This window comes from Triticum aestivum, chromosome 4A, assembly GCF_018294505.1.
Source record: "Triticum aestivum cultivar Chinese Spring chromosome 4A, IWGSC CS RefSeq v2.1, whole genome shotgun sequence".
Classification (NCBI taxonomy): domain Eukaryota; kingdom Viridiplantae; phylum Streptophyta; class Magnoliopsida; order Poales; family Poaceae; genus Triticum; species Triticum aestivum.
The window spans coordinates 742,132,084-742,148,948 of NC_057803.1; the positions used below are offsets into that span (position 1 = coordinate 742,132,084).

Below are 16,865 nucleotides of genomic sequence, written 5' to 3' on the forward strand. Positions count from 1 at the left end.
CTCATCTACGAGGAAACCCTCCAAAAAATGGAAATAGACTGGAGCCGCATTGAGCGAAGCAACACAACCTTTAGAGGAATAATCCCTAGTTGGGAAGCACGCTGCACAGGAAAAATCACACTAGATGTGGTGTTCGGCTCGCCGGACAATTACAGGTCCGAGGAGGTCACGTTCCAAGTGGCCCCGTTCAGCAGCGGATATCACGCCTTATTAGGGAGAGAGGCATTCACAATTTTCCGAGCTATACCCCATTACGGGTACATGGAGCTTAAAATGCCCGGGCCCAATGGAATCATCACTCTTGTCAGTGATCCGGACATAGCACTCCGCGCTGAAAATAAGCTTAAGACAGCCGCACTAGCCCTAGAGGCACTATCCGAAGTCCTAGCGGCAGAGGAACTCACTGTGCTGCGCTCCACGGTGAATAGGGACGATGTGATACTCGATAAGAGATCTAAGTCCACCTCTTTTAAACCAGCAGACGAAATAGTCAAATTTCAGGTCCATCCAACGGACCCCACAAAGATGGCCTCCATTGGGGCATAATTAAACCCTGATGTAGACGCCGCACTAAGAGAATTCCTTCGGGAAAATTGGGACATTTTTGCCTGGCACCCCTCAGATATGCCAGGAATCCCACGCAGGCTGGCAGAACACAGCCTAAACATCCTAAAAGGATTCAAGCCAGTCAAACAGGCTCTTCGGCGATTTTCCGAACCCAAAAGACAGGCAATGGGAGAGGAGCTAGCCAAACTATTAGAAGCCGGATTCATCAGAGATATAAAACATCCGGACTGGCTAGCGAACCTCATAATGGTACCAAAAAAGGACAAATCCTGGCGCCTTTGTGTCGATTTTAAAGACCTTAACAAGGCCTGTCCAAAGGATCCTTTCCCCCTGCCCCGCATCGACCAAATCATCGATGCTACCGCAGGGCACGATTCATTGTGCTTCCTCGACGCATACTCCGGATACCATGAAATCAAGATGGCGGAAACAGACCAGGCCGCAATGGCATTCATTACTCCATACGGACCATTCTGCTTCAACACAATGCCCTTAGGACTCAAAAACACCGGCGCAACATATCAGCGCATGATTCAGACATGTCTGGCTACCCAGATCGGCAAAACAGTGGAGGCATACGTAGACGATGTGGTTGTTAACACCAAACACGTCAAAACTCTAGTAGACAATTTGAGGCTCACATTCGACAACCTCCGAGCATATGACATTAAGCTCAACCCGGAAAAATGCGTTTTCGGCGTACCAGCCGGAAAGCTCTTGGGCTTCATCGTATCCGGTAGAGGAATTGAAGCAAACCCAGCCAAGATCCAAGCTCTGTCACAATTGGATATCCCAAAAGACCTCAAACAAATACAAAAACTGACTGGATGCGTGGCGGCTCTAAGCCGCTTCATCTCCCGTTTGGGAGAAAAGGCATTGCCCCTCTATCGCCTCCTCCGGCGCACCGAACACTTCGAATGGACGGATGCTGCCACGGCCGGACTCGAAGAAATAAAGGCCATATTGGCAACAAATCCGGTCCTGGCCGCGCCCAACCTGGGCGAACCGATGTTATTATATATCGCGGCAACACATCAAGTTGTCAGCGCGGTACTCGTCGTCGAACGAGAAACAGAAGGACACAAATTCCCTCTTCAAAAACCAGTGTACTACGTATCCACTGTCTTAACTCCATGCAAGTCCCGGTATCCACATTATCAAAAGATAGCGTACGCGGTATTCATGGCATCCCGAAAGCTGCGACACTACTTTCAAGAGTGTTCGATAACAGTGGCCTCCGAAGTACCTCTCATCGACATTATAAACAACCGCGACGCGATGGGAAGGATTGCAAAATGGGCCATTGAGCTCTTACCATTCGACATAACCTACAAACCACGGCGAGCTATAAAGTCGCAAGTTTTGGCTGACTTCATTGCCGAATGGACCGAAGCCGAACTCCCTAAAGAGTACGGCGCATACTCCAATTGGATCATGCATTTCGACGGCTCCAAAATATTGGCCGGCTTGGGGGCTGGCGTCATATTGACGTCCCCAACCGGAGACACAGTCCAATACGTACTTCAGATAATGTACACGGACTCCAACAATGTAGCCGAATATGAGGCCCTTCTACACGGTCTTCGGATGGCAATCTCCATGGGTATTCAATGCCTAGAGGTGCGCGGGGATTCAAACCTCGCAATATCCCAAGTAAATGGAGACTTTGACGCCAAGGATCCGAAAATGGCAGCCTATCGTAATGCCGTCTTGAAAATGTCAGCTCGGTTCGAAGGACTCGAATTCCACCATGTAGCCTGGGATAATAACCAGGCAGTCGACGTGTTGGCACGCATCGGTGCAAAACGCGATGCCGTCCCTCCAAACATCTTCCTGGAGCGGCTCTTTAAGCCATCCGTACTATGGGAAGAGGAGTCCGGAAATAACAACCCGGAACCAACCGCACCACCCAACACGGAACATTCTGACACAATCGGTGGCTCAGCCAATGAAATAACACCTTCAGCCCATGAAATAATGGCAGTAATTGCCCCGTGGACGGAACCATTCCTAGCCTACTTAATTAGGCAGGAACTTTCCGAAGACCAAAATGAGGCCCGCTGCATAGTTCGGCGATCTAAAGCCTACAAGGTCCATGAGGGAGAAGTTTATAAGAAAAGCACAACCGGAGTCCTTCAAAGGTGCATCTCCGAAGAGGAAGGGCGAAATCTCCTGGCTGAAATTCACGCTGGACTCGGCGGGCACCACGCCGCAGCCCGGGCCCCTGTGGGCAAGGCCTTCCGTACAGGATTTTATTGGCCGACTTCCTAGGCAGATGCTCAGGACTTAGTCCAACGATGCGTCGGTTGCCAGCTCTTTGCTAATCAAAGCCACATGCCACCCACCACCCTCAAAACTATACCCATCACTTGGCCGTTCGCGGTCTGGGGGCTTGACATGGTTGGACCCCTTAAAGGGGGAACCTAGAAGCAAAAATACCTATTGGTCATGGTGGATAAATTCACCAAATGGATAGAGGCCAAGCCGGTTAAAACAGCCGAATCCGGACCTGTGATAGACTTCATATCTGGGGTAGTACACCGTTATGGCGTCCCCCACAGCATCATCACTGATAACGGCACGAACTTCACGACCGACGAGGTTAAACTCTGGTGCAAAAACATGGGCATCAAGCTCGACTACGCTTCAGTCTATCACCCTCAAACTAACGGTCAAGTCAAACGAGCAAATGGTCTAATCATGAGCGGCATTAAACCCAGGTTAGTGCGGTCCCTCACGGAATCTAACACGCACTGGGTGGAGGAGCTCGACTCCGTACTCTGGGGGCTGCGGACCACGCCAAATCGTACTACCGGATTCACGCCATTCTTTATGGTATACGGCGCAGAGGCAGTTTTGCCCTGCGATATAATTCATGACTCACCTTGAGTGCGCATGTACGAAGAAAGAGAAGCCGAGTTGGATCGGCAGGACAGTTTGGACGCATTGGAGGAGGAGCGCGACGTGGCAAAGGCTCGTTCCGCATTCTATCAGTAGCAGGCTCGAAGATATCAAAGTAGAGAAGTACGGGCCAAAACTTACAATGTTGGCGAACTAGTTCTACGCCTGCCGGACAAGAAAAAGGACAAACTCAAGCCCAAGTGGGAAGGTCCCTTCATCATCGATCAAGTCCTGACGGCGGAGCATACCGTCTACGAAACGCATCGAACAATCGACTCGAGTCGAACCCATGGAACGCAGCCCGCCTCCGAAGATTCTACGCCTAGCGCCGGACTCAGAGTTCGTCTCCTTCCTCCGTCCACATTTTATAGGTTTGCTGTCTTTTGTTTTTTTCTCTTCCTTCCTCCCTTCTTTTCGTAAAGCCTTTGTGGGCTGACCTGCGCATTGTTCGCACACACTTGACGTGCTGCTTGTAGTCATTATACCTGGGGGCTTCCTTAACAGAATCTTATTTATACGGGCTTCATGCCCAACACATGCGTCACACCTCCGCATGTACCTTTTACTCATCATTATATGCATCGATATGACTTCAGTTTTGGCCAAGCTGGGTTGCCTGGCTCCTGTGCTTACCCCTACATTCCCGATTGTTCGGCTAGGAGGTAAAGGGAGCACCTCTGCGATTGTTACTGCCGGGTCAGCCGGATGTGTACCTCAGACTGGGTGAAGCCGAAAGCTAGCGTTCTTAAGGGAATATTCGGTCGGTGACTTGAAAGATGATTTCTTATTTATTTATTTATCTGCCCCCAGATGCTTTTCTGCTCTTTTTGCAGTTCGGACATGCACTTTAGGGCATTACCTTCCAGAGAAAGGAACCCCTAACGGAACTATTCTCCCTGGAAGATGTTTCTTACTAACCATGTAATATAACATAACTAGTTGGGCACTTGTCTGATAAAGCACTAATGACCCCTACGCCTGGTCTCCATGCATGCCCCGGTTTTTTTCATAACCGTGAGGGTATTCGGACACACTACGGACTCTAGGGTCCCGAGGTTGAAGCGAAAAGGTCCGCAAAAACAAACGATCTACAATCCGGCTAGAAGGCATTTTACATGTCATTTTAGATTACATTGTCAAATTGACTGATTGTACTCCTCTTCAATCCCATCTAACAGGCTGTCTAGCTTACAGTCCCGTTGGGAATACTTAGCGGCCAACTCTACTTGGCCGTACATTAAGCTCACATGAATCTCCTTCCCATCGGGCCCCACAGGTCCGACCTCGGCCATGTGGTTCGGATCAGCCTTCGTGTACCGCGTCTTCACCATAGCCCAGGCCTCCCGGGCGCCTTGACGGTAGGCCGATATCTTCCATAGACGGAAGCGCTGCTGTGCTCCCTGAAGCTTCTCCGCAAGCCCTCCAAGACCCTCGGGCAGGGAGACGGACAACCATAAGGCCTGGACGACGCCGCTCATCGCCTGCCGAACACGTTCGTGCAGCTGCAGCAGCTCGGGAAGCAGATCACCCGTTGAACCGGGCATTTCCTCCGCAGGACGACCCGTGAGCACACCTACAGACATATTTCTGTCAATCGACTCCCTCTCCAACTCTTCTTTTCAAAAGAGTTTGCTCAAGCACTTACTGTAAATGCCGCGACGAAGCCGCTGATTCTCCTTCACGGAGCCAGACAGCTGGGCCCGAACACCTTTTAGTTCTTCGCCCAGCTGGGTGTTGGCATCTTGGAGTTTGTTCCTCTCCTGCTACACCTTCATAAGCACCCTCTCGCCGGCCTTCAGCTGGCGCAGTAGCTGTTGCTTGTCCGGATCAAGTCCGGCACCATCTGCAAAATTATTGTCAGACTTATACGCACGCCGCACTTCATAAACTACTTATCTTTTCGAAGTATGTATTACCATAGGGGGTCTCTGTGGATCCCCCTGCGGCGGCTAGTGCGGCCTCAAGTTGGGCCTTGCACTCTTGAAGCTCCTGGGACAGTTGGGTATTCTTCTCCGTAAGATCCTGCATAACAAATGATCCTTAAATCAGTTATTCTAACAATTTTAAGTCTCGGGGGCTACTATCATATATAACTATTAAAATTCCTTACCCGTATGTATTTCACATACTGCTCCGTGGCTCTGGTTAAACCATCTTGAGCGGCACGGAGGTGCGCGTCTCCCTCATTAAAGGCATTCAACGCCTCCGGGGAGAAACACGCGTCACGAAGAACTGTCCGGCGGCGCCTGTGATTCATGGCGCTCTCCACCTCAGACCTGGTGGCGGACAGTCTGTCGGCATCCTCCGTTGGAGGAGCATCCGGCTCACGCCTTGCGCTCACCTCCCCCTCCGGACCAGGTGTTGGAGCCTGGCTGGCGGAGGCTTGGTTGGCAACCTCTCCGGGCACAGTCCGGCGACCGCTCTTTCTCCTGGAAAAGTCATGAGCATTAATATACCTCCCAGGAATCTTTCCCTTAAAAACGGTGGCGTGCTATAACATTGCGGCGACGTTTCGATTCGCACCGCACCCCTCTTCCGCCTGCTGGGCCGAACTGACCCTTGTCGGTCAGCCGCCGCGGGTTCGGCTTCCCGCCTTGAAGGCACCTCCTGCGAGACACCGTTGGTATACGGTGGTCAGAAATAAGCACGGATGAAGTAATGGTGTCAGGACTCCGGTAATAGTTACCTGGGAAGCCGGAGATAAACCGGGGTAGTCAGCCGTAATGGCGACTAGAGCATTGTCCATGCTAAGTTGGTGGAACACCCCGTCAATCAGCTCCACCTCTATGTCCGGATCCTCTCCGGAGGCCGGATCAAGGGATCTTCCCGGATCCTCGGGTTGTGGAGTCGGACTGTGTATGCCCTCCACATCCCGGCAGTTCCTGCGTCGAAATCATAAAGTAAGACACTTAACTTTGAAAGCACGGATCGGATAGATAAACGTCCGCTTACCCATCTCCAAGGGTTATTCATGGAGAATCCATTCAATGGACTCGTGTGGAGGAAGTCCTCCTTCCCCCCCTTGTACAAGCCGGACAGGATCTTCACAAGATCGGCGGCCGATCCCGGCCCCTTGCGGCCATGACTGGTGGCGTCATTCTCCCTGTTGAAATTCCACATGGGGTGGCCCCTATATTGGAGCGGCTGCACCCCTCGCATAATGCACGTGGCCATGACTCCAATCATGGTCAATCCGGAATGGGCCAGCAACCTCATCCGGCCCAACAGATATTGGACGCTCCTATCATCTTCCCGTTGAGGGCTCTGCGGGCGCCAACTCAGGCGTTTCTTCAGAGGAGCGTTGCTGAACTCCGGGAGGCCGATCCGAACTGGGTCCGGCAGTGGAGCGTCTTCCATATAAAAGCATTCCGAAGGCCAGTCTTCGGACGCCTTCTTCGGGGTTCCGGATAGATATCCGGTCCCGGCGATGTGCCATATTTCGGCTCCGCCCACTTGATATATCGACCCCTCGTGAGAACGGGGTACGAGGCAAAACAACCTCTTCCACAGCGCAAAATGGGGCTCGATGCCCAAGAACAGCTCGCAAAGAGCTACAAAACCCGCAATATGCAAAATGGAGGCGGGTGTAAGGTGATGAAGCTGGAGTCCGTAGAACTCCAGGAGCCCCCGGAGAAACGGATGTATGGGAAATCTGAGTCCCCTTATTAGATAAGGGACGAAGCACACCCGCTCTCCTTTGGAGGGATTGGGGGTGTTCTCCGCCTGCTTTCCACCTTTGTAGGTGGCCAGTCCGGCTCGAACCGGGACCATGAAGGCCGGAGGGAGGTATCCCCCCACTTGGAGCATCACCAACTCGCTGTGCGGGACTGCACATCTCCTCCAATCTCCTGGCTGAGGGCTGGGAGCGCGAGAGGAGGAGCCGCGTCGACTGTCCATGATGGAGTGGATTTTTGTTAGAGGCGCTCCGATGAGTACTCGCGGAAGGAGGATGGTGTGATTTGGATCTAGATCCTTGCCTCTCTTATAGGCAGCTTATTCGTGCAGCTTGGGGGTAAAACGTAAAAATACCCTGGCTTTTCGCATTCATACGACACGTGGAAGAGGGCCATTATTTGACGTGGAAGCCAAGGAGCGCAACATTTATAAGGAAGCCGGACACTATTCGGCAAGCACATGGAATTTGGAGGAGAAGCCGCCTTGCAACGCCGAAGACAATATACGCGTCGGACTCGTCGTCATTGAAGCCTGGTTCGGGGGCTACTGAGGGAGTCCTGGATTAGGGGGTGTCCGGATAGCCGAACTATCATCATCGGCCGGACTCCCAGACTATGAAGATACAAGATTGAAGACTTTGTCACGTGTCCGGATGGGACTTTCCTTGGCGTGGAAGGCAAGCTTGGCGATACGGATATGTAGATCTCCTACCATTGTAACCGACTCTGTGTAACCCTAGCCCTCTCCGGTGTCTATATAAACCGGAGGGTTTTAGTCCATAGGACAGAACAACAATCATACCATAGGCTAGCTTTTGGGTTTAGCCTCCTTGATCTCGTGATAGATCCTCTCTTGTACTACCCATATCATCAATATCAATCAAGCAGGAGTAGGGTTTTACCTCCGTCGAGAGGGCCCGAACCTGGGTAAAAACATCGTGTCCCTTGTCTCCTGTTACCATCCGCCTAGACGCACAGTTCGGGACCCCCTACCCGAGATCCGCCGGTTTTGACACCGACACCTTTTCAAAATGTGAATCTATCGGCTTTGCCGTCTCCTACGACACAATTTTTGATTTGAGGTATTTGTTACGTAGCAACTCATGCCAAACTCCCCCTCCCTACCCATCATTAAGCATCTTAAACAACCATTTACTCCCTCCATTTTTATTTACCCACATATTAGCTTTGACTTAAGTCAAACTTCAGAAATATTTGGCCAAGTTTATAGAAAATAATCTAAACTTTCACAGTAACAAATACTATACATGATATGTAAATATATTCAAATATTCAATGATGATTCTAATGGTATTGATTTGCTATTGTGGATGTAATATTTTCTTGTATAAACTTGGTTAAAATTTGCAAAGTTTGATGCGAGACAAAGCTAATATACGAAGTAAATAAAAACGAAGGGAGTAGTAAGCACTTATTCTTAATTTTGAGGTCCTCAATATCTATCCCACTTAGGCCCATTCAGAAGCTCTCCTACTTGATCGTTATTATATTCCAATGTAGCGAACCATTTCGCGTTTCGCAACCCACAAGCCCGACGCCCATGCCTCTACTTGTCCCAACCCTAGTCGCGCCGCCACCCTGTTGCCGGCCGGCAACGAGCCGCCGCGCCACCGCCAGTCTTCCGCTGCCCTCCCGCATATCCGCTGCATCCAGCAGGAACCTGACCATCGTCGCTCACAGTCGCCACCGGGCCATCCCCGCACAATCATCTCCCGCATCTGCCGCCGTCACTCTCTCCGTTGGTGCCGCCGGCAGCCATATGATTTGGTCCGTCCCGCCTCCCGCAAGATGCATACCAGAGAAGCCCTTCCCGAGTCTGTCCTAGCTTCGCCGCCGCCTCCCTCTCTTGCCCCGCTGCCTTTCATCACCCCCGACGTGCCTCCCTTCTCGCAGACCCTAAGAGGAGCTGGCCCAACGTCCCGAACGGTCTCAGCTCCACGCGAGAAGCTGGAAGCGGGCGCACGGAGGCGGTGATGCGGATTTGAAGAAGCTGGAGAACTTCCGAACGGGCCCTTATCTCGATACTTCTTCTTTCTTTGACATCATGTTGCCAGAAAAATCTCGATCAATAATAATTCAATCTTTTCCTTGCCATTTTGCGTATCTCAAAGGAGAGCACAAACATCAGTAAGATACTGAGAATATCACTGATAGTCAAGTCTACCCCCATAAGACTCGTATGTAGTCAAAGTCATACGTACAAGGCCATAAAAAATCCTATATTTCTCGGGAAGGGGAGTAGAGTTTAAGCTTACATATACCCATAGAGTTAGCATGAAGTGATAACCCAAACCTTGTACGCACGCATACATCATACATGCATGCATGATTAGCCGTTCATGACGCTAATTGTAGCATTTTTGTACGCTAATTAGTCTCATCCGTGGATTAGATATCCAAACCACCAGGCCGGCCCCACAGACATGCATTTTTGTACGCTAGTTAGGCAGGGCGCTCGATCACCAACCTTTATAAAGCCCTACCCGCGCTGTGCAGCAAACCTTGCACTCACCATCACCAACCCATTTTGCTTAGCTCCGCTCTGATTCCGAGCTCCAAGCTACCCGGCGCGGGCTCTCATGGCCATGGCCGCCAGACCAATCATGGTCCTCATCTTCACATTTCTCCTCTTCCTCCACACCGCAAGCCCGGCTCTCGTCGGGGAAGAGGATGACCGCTCCGTGCTTTTAGTCTTCAAGGCCGGCGTGTCTAGCGACCCCAAGGGAGCGCTCGCTGGCTGGGGCTCGCCGGACGTGTGCAACTGGACCGGTGTCGCTTGCGACGCAGAGCACCATGTTGTCGAGTTAATACTAAGTGAACAAGAGCTCTCTGGCGAGGTCTCGCCCGCGCTTGGCAACCTCTCCCACCTCAGGACGCTCAACCTCTCCGGCAACCACTTCACCAGCAGCGTCCCGCCGGAGCTCGGCAACCTCTCCTACCTTAAGTTTCTCGACGTGTCCTTGAACACGCTCACAGAGACGGTTCCGCCAGAGCTTGGCAACCTGCCCTCCCTAAAGTTTCTCAACATGTCTTCGAACATGCTCACCCGGACGGTCCCGCCGGAGCTCGGCAACCTCTCCCGCCTCAAGTTTCTTGACGTGTCGTCGAACACGTTCACCGGGACGGTCCCGCTGGAGCTCAGCAACCTCTTGAGACTCAGCACCCTCGATCTCTCCGAGAATGTTTTCTCAGGGGCGGTGCCGCGGGAGCTCGGTAAGCTTTCTCGGCTGACGTAGCTCAGCCTCGATGGAAACCAGTTCGAGGGATCGATTCCGGTGGAGCTCTCGCATATTCGGCGCTTGGTATACCTCAACCTCGGCGACAACAACCTCAGCGGGCATATCCCGTCTGCTATCTTCTGCAACCTCTCCACCTTGAACTACATCGATATGTCGTCCAACTTTCTGCATGGCGAGATCCCCATCCGAGCGGATTGCCCACTCCCCGAGTTGATGTCCCTCGTGTTGTGGTCCAACAAACTCAATGGCAGCATCCCTCCCTCGTTGTCAAACTCGACGAAGCTCCGATGGCTGCTATTGCAGTCGAACTTCCTCACTGGCGAGCTTCCGTCGGATGACATGTTCAGCGGTATGAGGAGCCTTGAGTATTTGCACCTATCGTCCAACTTCCTCGCGAACTCGCGGAACAACACCGACCTTGAGCCGTTCTTCGCCTCACTTGCCAACTGCACCGACCTGAAGGAGCTCAGCGTCGCCGGGAATGACATCGCCGACATGATCCCGCATGTCATCGGTCGCCTTGGTCCCGGCCTCATGCAACTCCACCTTCAGTTTAACAGACTCGTTGGCCCAATCCCGGCGAACATCTCCAAACTCACCAACCTCAACACCCTCAACCTCTCCCATAACCTCTTCAACGGCTCCATCCCACAGGGCATCTCCAGCATGCGGCAGCTTGAGCAGCTGCACCTCTCAAATAACCTGCTCTCCGGTGATATCCCTCCATCCCTAGGCATGATCCCGTGGCTCGGACTCGTCGATTTTTCGCAGAACCGGCTCACCGGCACCATTCCTCCGAGCATCGTGCAGTGTGTGATGATGCAAAATCTTGATCTCTCCTACAACATGCTGCGAGGCGAGATCCCAACTGGCTTGACTAGGCTGAGTGGACTGCTCAACCTCAACCTCGCCGGCAACCTGCTGTCTGGCGCAATCCCCGTGACCATGGGCGAGATGGTTAGGTTGCAATTGCTTAATCTGTCAGCAAACCATCTCTCCGGTACAATCCCGTCGCAGCTCGGCAGCTGCATCGATCTCAAGTACCTCGACGTGTCCTGTAATGGCCTCACAAGGACCGTGCCTCAATCCTTGGAGAAGGTGGCATCGCTGCTACGTGTTAACTTTTCATACAACGACTTCTCAGGCGAGGTGCCGAGCGGCGGGGCCTTTGCAGGGTTTCCGGCGGACGCGTTCCTCGGCAATGACAGACTGTGTGCGGGGACGGCGTCGATGACGCCTGGGTTGGCTAGGTGCAGCGGCGCGAAGCGCAACTTGCTCCATAGCCGGCGACTGGTGTTGCTCGTCGTTGGCACAGTCGCGAGCTTCACGATGGCAATCATTGGGCTCGCCGCGTGCCGCCGTGGGACGAGATAGGCGGCGCTCACCACTGCTACCATGCGAACCCGACACGAGGGGGGACTACCCGAGGATCTCTCAACAGGAGCTCTACGAGGCGATGGGCGGGTTCGAGCAGTCGAGGCTGATCGGCGCGGGGCAGTTCGGGCGTGTGTACGAGGGGACGCTCCGTGACGGCTCGCGTGTCGCCGTCAAAGTGCTCGACCTAAAGAACGGAGGCGGTGAGGTCTCCCGGAGCTTCAAGCGGGAGTGCGATGTGCTGAGGCGGACGCGGCACCGGAACCTGGTGCGCGTGGTCACCACGTGCAGCCAGCCGAACTTCCACGCGATCGTGCTCCCGCTGATGACCAAGGGTAGCCTCGAGAGCCACCTCTACCCGCGTGACGGCGGCCCCAGACGTGCCATGGACCTCGCATGGCTGGTTGCCATCGCCGGCAACATAGCCGAGGGGCTCACCTACCTGCATCACTACGCCCCCGTCCGCGTCGTACACTGCGACCTTAAGCCCAGCAATGTGCTCCTCGACGACGACATGACAGCCGTCGTGGGTGACTTCGGCATCGCGCGGCTGGTCAAGGACATGGGCGACGACGACAACACATGCTCTACTAATCCCTGCAACTCCACTGCCGGATTGTTGCAAGGCTCCGTGGGCTACATCGCGCCAGGTAATTTACAACACAATTGAATCAACATAGCATATGAGTACCGTAAATGCATGTGACATTCTTCTCTTAACATTTCCATCATGGCGTTCTTGTTGCGTGGTATTAGAGTATGGGCTAGGAGGCCGCCCTTCGACCGAAGGTGTCGTGTACAGCTTCGGCATGATGCTACTAGAGATGATCACCTGGAAGCGCCCTACCGATGTGATCTTCCAAGAGGGACTCACGTTGCACGGGTGGGTGCGGCGGCACCACCCGCATGACATCACCACCATCATCGCACCGCTATGGCTGGCGGCCACATACGCAGTGTCGTCGGCCGGTGGGATCGGAGGAGGGAGGGGCGGGGGGAGGAGGGGGAGGGGGCAGCCGAAGGAGGAGGAGGGAGGGGGCGGGGGTGGAGTGGGAGGGGGCAGCCGGAGGAGGAGGAGGGTGATGCGGGAATAGTTTGCCAATTGATGCGCTACAATATTATGATCTCTGCTAATTTTAGTGGGATAAACTCCTAATTACCATATGGTCCTTAATCACATAAGCTAGATGACCGTAGGCCGACCTAGAAAGAGTGCCGCCCGAGAGAATGGCCAAAGCATTTGAACAGGCCTGTCGGACTGCCGAATGGCTAGTGCCATACCTTTTCCGCTTCCAGGGCATCATTATAGGATCGTTGCTGACGGATTTGATGGATTCGAAGCGGAAAAGCTCCTTTGCATTCGCTCATTGTAGCGATCGAATCCATCAAAAGCAAAAAGTCCACGGACAGGTTTCTCCTATACAACATATAATCCCCCCTCCCCGCACCGTAATTACCCCATAACCTTTCACTTAATCATCTAAAAACCTGTTGCACTCCTCACTATCCAAATAGGGAATACCCAGCCGGTCGGAATTCGCACGTTGGGACAAGCGCACGTGAGGTTAGCAATGCTTGGAAGCGGAAGATGTATCTGTATGCCGCAAATACCAAAGAACCTTTCTCCCTGCGCAGCACCATCCTAGCGGCAGCGCGGCCATTCTGACCGTCTATCATCTTGAACTATTTACAAAGCAAAACTGAATGAAACCTTGCTATTCATCTGGTTGCACTGTTTTGCCGGCTAATTTTGGCAATCATGTAAATCTTCTGTCTCTTGTGTTTTGGGGAGACCAACATTTTTGTATGCTGCTGCTGCCGCTGTCCGCCGTGTCCCACAAGAGATTGTTGTATGTTTTAATTAAGGAAAACGTTTTAAAACAACCAGACGATTTCTTGAGAAAACTAGTAGAGTGCCCGTGCGTTGCCACGGGCTCTTGAAATAGTTTGCAAGAGTTACATGTTAACTTTCTAAGGCTTAAGTAGATTTCCAGTAGCTTAAGTATTGCAGTAGATTTCCAGTAAAATCTTGCCTGAGTGATGTTTGCTTGGTTCCTATGAATCTTAATCTTGGCTGTGTGTCTCTGAATCTTAATCTGATGGGTGCTATTATGGATAAGGTTAGTTGTTGTTGATTACTGCATGAGTGTATTCTTGTTTTCGCATTGAAAAGATGGTGGTTCAGTTGCCTGCACATGTGAATATTTCTTCCTTTATTTTGTTATCCTGTTTGAATGCATACGTTAAACATGAATTTCTACTAATTTGAGCATTACCTACTAGACCACAACGTTTGGACCAGCACCCTCGTGCCAAGGCGCGATCCCGATCTAGTGTACATGATGGGGACACACTCTCACCACGCTTGCGTCTGTTTGTTTAACCTCTGTGGTCAACGTCTTGTTTCCACTGCACCAAGTGTTAATGTTCTAGAGAACTACCTGAATCATGTCTGCTGCTGCAGCGTATGGAGAATAAATTTAAGCACCATAAGCAAATGGTTCATCATGGTGCATTTGTTCCTCATTTGGGGTCTATTACCAGTTAACCAGAATCATGGACACGGTACATGGCTAATATAGGGATGGCTGGCCCTGACCTTGCTCGTTGAACCCTGTGCGATAGAGTGCTAGCGACATATGCCGGTCGCCAGTCCTTACATTAGCGCAGGTTGTGGTTGGTCTTTTGCCAACTATGTAGTCATATTGCATATGTTTTGGGCCTGAATAGGCCATTACAAGTGCAACCGGCTTTTCTCTGGCAATCTTTGCAAATAGTCTGCTACTTGGTTCAAGGTTGCCAGGATTAGGTTGATTTCTGTACAAACCCAGACACTTGTTTACTGCACCAATACTACTAGTTAAGTAACATACTGAACACCCCTGACCTAAATAAGTCAGGTTATGTGGAAAAACCTGGGAATATCAAACAAAATGTAGCCATTTATCACCAGGACAACCAACTATTTGCATTTTGGAGCTGCAGTAACTACTTAGCACCTAGTGTAACTGTAACGAACATAATCACCTGAACTTGTCTGCTGCTGCTGCTGCTGCTGCTGCTGCATCAAGAGAGTAAATCTATGAACAAATTCCTTAGCATGGTTCATATATTTGGTTCATCATCTGGGTTTATTACCTGTTACATAAACAGAACCTAGAACACCATATATTGCCAAACTATTGCTTCAGCCTTACATGATTGTTTAGTTCTTGACACCAAATCCTTAATAAAACGGGCTGGCAGTTCTTTGATGTCTACATGCTGACATTCCCCCTTATGTGCAGAAAAGAGGGACAACAAACTCAAGAGGAGGTACAGAAGAGGAATCTTAGGGATGAACTTGAGGAGCGTGAACGCAAGCACTTCTCATCCAAGGATAAGTCCTATGTTGGTAATACCTCTCGATCCATCTGCTCTTTCCCCCTCATTTGGGCAGATAGTGCTTGCCATATCCTTTCTGCCGTGATGTTTATCTATTGTTGTTTTACTGCATCTGGGAATTGTAATTGATTAGTTCAACCACTTTTTTCTCGCAGACGAGAGGGACCGGCGAAAAAGTTCAAGCCTGCTCTTAGAAGGTCGGTGACACTACTTCACCAAAATTTGTTTAGTGCCTACGTTCAAGCCAGCATAATGATTTACTTACTCTGTTCTGGTAATCACAGGTTCAAAACGGGATGAGGATAAGATAGTTCCACGTGAAATTGATGCAGATGACTCTGACGTGGAACTCAAAAGTGATGATGAAAGGTATGTTTAGTTCTTGCTCAGTAGTTTATCAATCACGCCCGTTCAAAATGCTGATGAGACTCTTCTTTTTGTTGCATTGCATGGATGGGATCGGATACATCTTCTAACTGCATGAATAAATTTTATCCTGAATTGGGGCCCAAAATGTTCACTAGTTGTTATCTACCATACACTTTGGAATTGGGTGATACACATTCTTATGCTGGCTACCATCCTTTTCATTGCAGTCGGATTATGTTTATGTTTACAAGAAAAACATATAGTAAAATAGCAAAAAAGAATAATGCAGCAATTGTCCTGATATTTTTTGGGACAGAGCTGTTTAGCTGGGCCCAGTTTTGTAGTTCAGTTGGTTATCTCAACTTAATTTATGTCTTACTCATCAACTCGAAACTTTTATTCAGCGACGATGATGACGACGACGATGACACTGAGGCACTAATGGCAGAGCTTGAAAGGATTAAAAAAGAAAGAGCTGAGGACAGGCTTAGAAAGGTTTGTTGTTTTCTTCTCCGTATTATCATTTTGAGGCACTCTTTTTCTTTAGGTTTAGAGAATTAATGTGAAGTCATGTCTGTTTGCTGCAGGAGCGTCAGCAAGCAGAAGAAGAGGCCAAGATGAAGGAGGCCGAGCTGATGCGAGGAAACCCACTGATCAATATGAACAACTCTGGCTCCTTCAATGTGAAGAGAAGGTTAGGACAGTGATGCCTAGCGTATCATATTATATGTTTCTTTTATGTTGTGGCGCCCTTTTTTTATGAAAGAATGCTGCCATGCTTTATGCCGAGCTTAATCCTGTTCATATATGTTTTTGTCACAGGTGGGATGATGATGTTGTATTCAAGAACCAGGCTCGTGGAGAGACCAAGACACCGAAACGGTTCATCAACGACACCATCAGAAGTGATTTCCACCGCAAGTTTCTGCATAGGTACATGAAATGATGCTGCTGTACGCTTTATGTTGCCTGGACAGTATGCATGCTGAAAGAGCCTGTGATGTTTCTGTATTCTGAAGATCGATTTGTATGACATAACTGTAACAGCTACGTTATCTTAATGGTGATATGTTTACCCTGTTCCTAAGAGTAAAGAAAAGAACCCACTGCTTGTGTATTACTGATGCTTCGCTGTGACCTCAGGATGTTTCTATTAGTACATTGACCTGGAAAATATGTATGCTTGTCGAGTACTCTCAGTTTGTTTGACTGCCCAGCAGTGTCTTGGAAAAATCATTGAGCGCTTGATACACAAATTTTCTTGTCGGCCTTCTCTTTGGGAAAGTGATTTAATTAAACTAGCAACTAAAGTTCCTTCTCTATTTGATTGTTTTCT

The 16,865-nt window shown here is 50.5% G+C and overlaps 1 protein-coding gene and 1 pseudogene across 1 annotated transcript; both read left to right on the top strand.

Annotated features, from left to right (window-relative positions):
- The first annotated feature begins 9,748 nt into the window (after positions 1 to 9,748).
- LOC123084510 (putative leucine-rich repeat receptor-like serine/threonine-protein kinase At2g24130) lies at positions 9,749 to 12,924 on the top strand (annotated as a pseudogene).
- A 2,007-nt stretch (positions 12,925 to 14,931) lies between these two features.
- LOC123088504 (protein CWC15 homolog) lies at positions 14,932 to 16,649 on the top strand. Its single transcript, XM_044510708.1, has 6 exons — positions 14,932 to 15,170; positions 15,316 to 15,357; positions 15,445 to 15,529; positions 15,934 to 16,024; positions 16,117 to 16,223; positions 16,352 to 16,649. Exons 1-6 carry the CDS (start codon positions 15,038 to 15,040, stop codon positions 16,473 to 16,475), a joined length of 582 nt encoding a protein of 193 aa, XP_044366643.1. The 5' UTR covers positions 14,932 to 15,037; the 3' UTR covers positions 16,476 to 16,649.
- Positions 16,650 to 16,865: the final 216 nt, after the last annotated feature.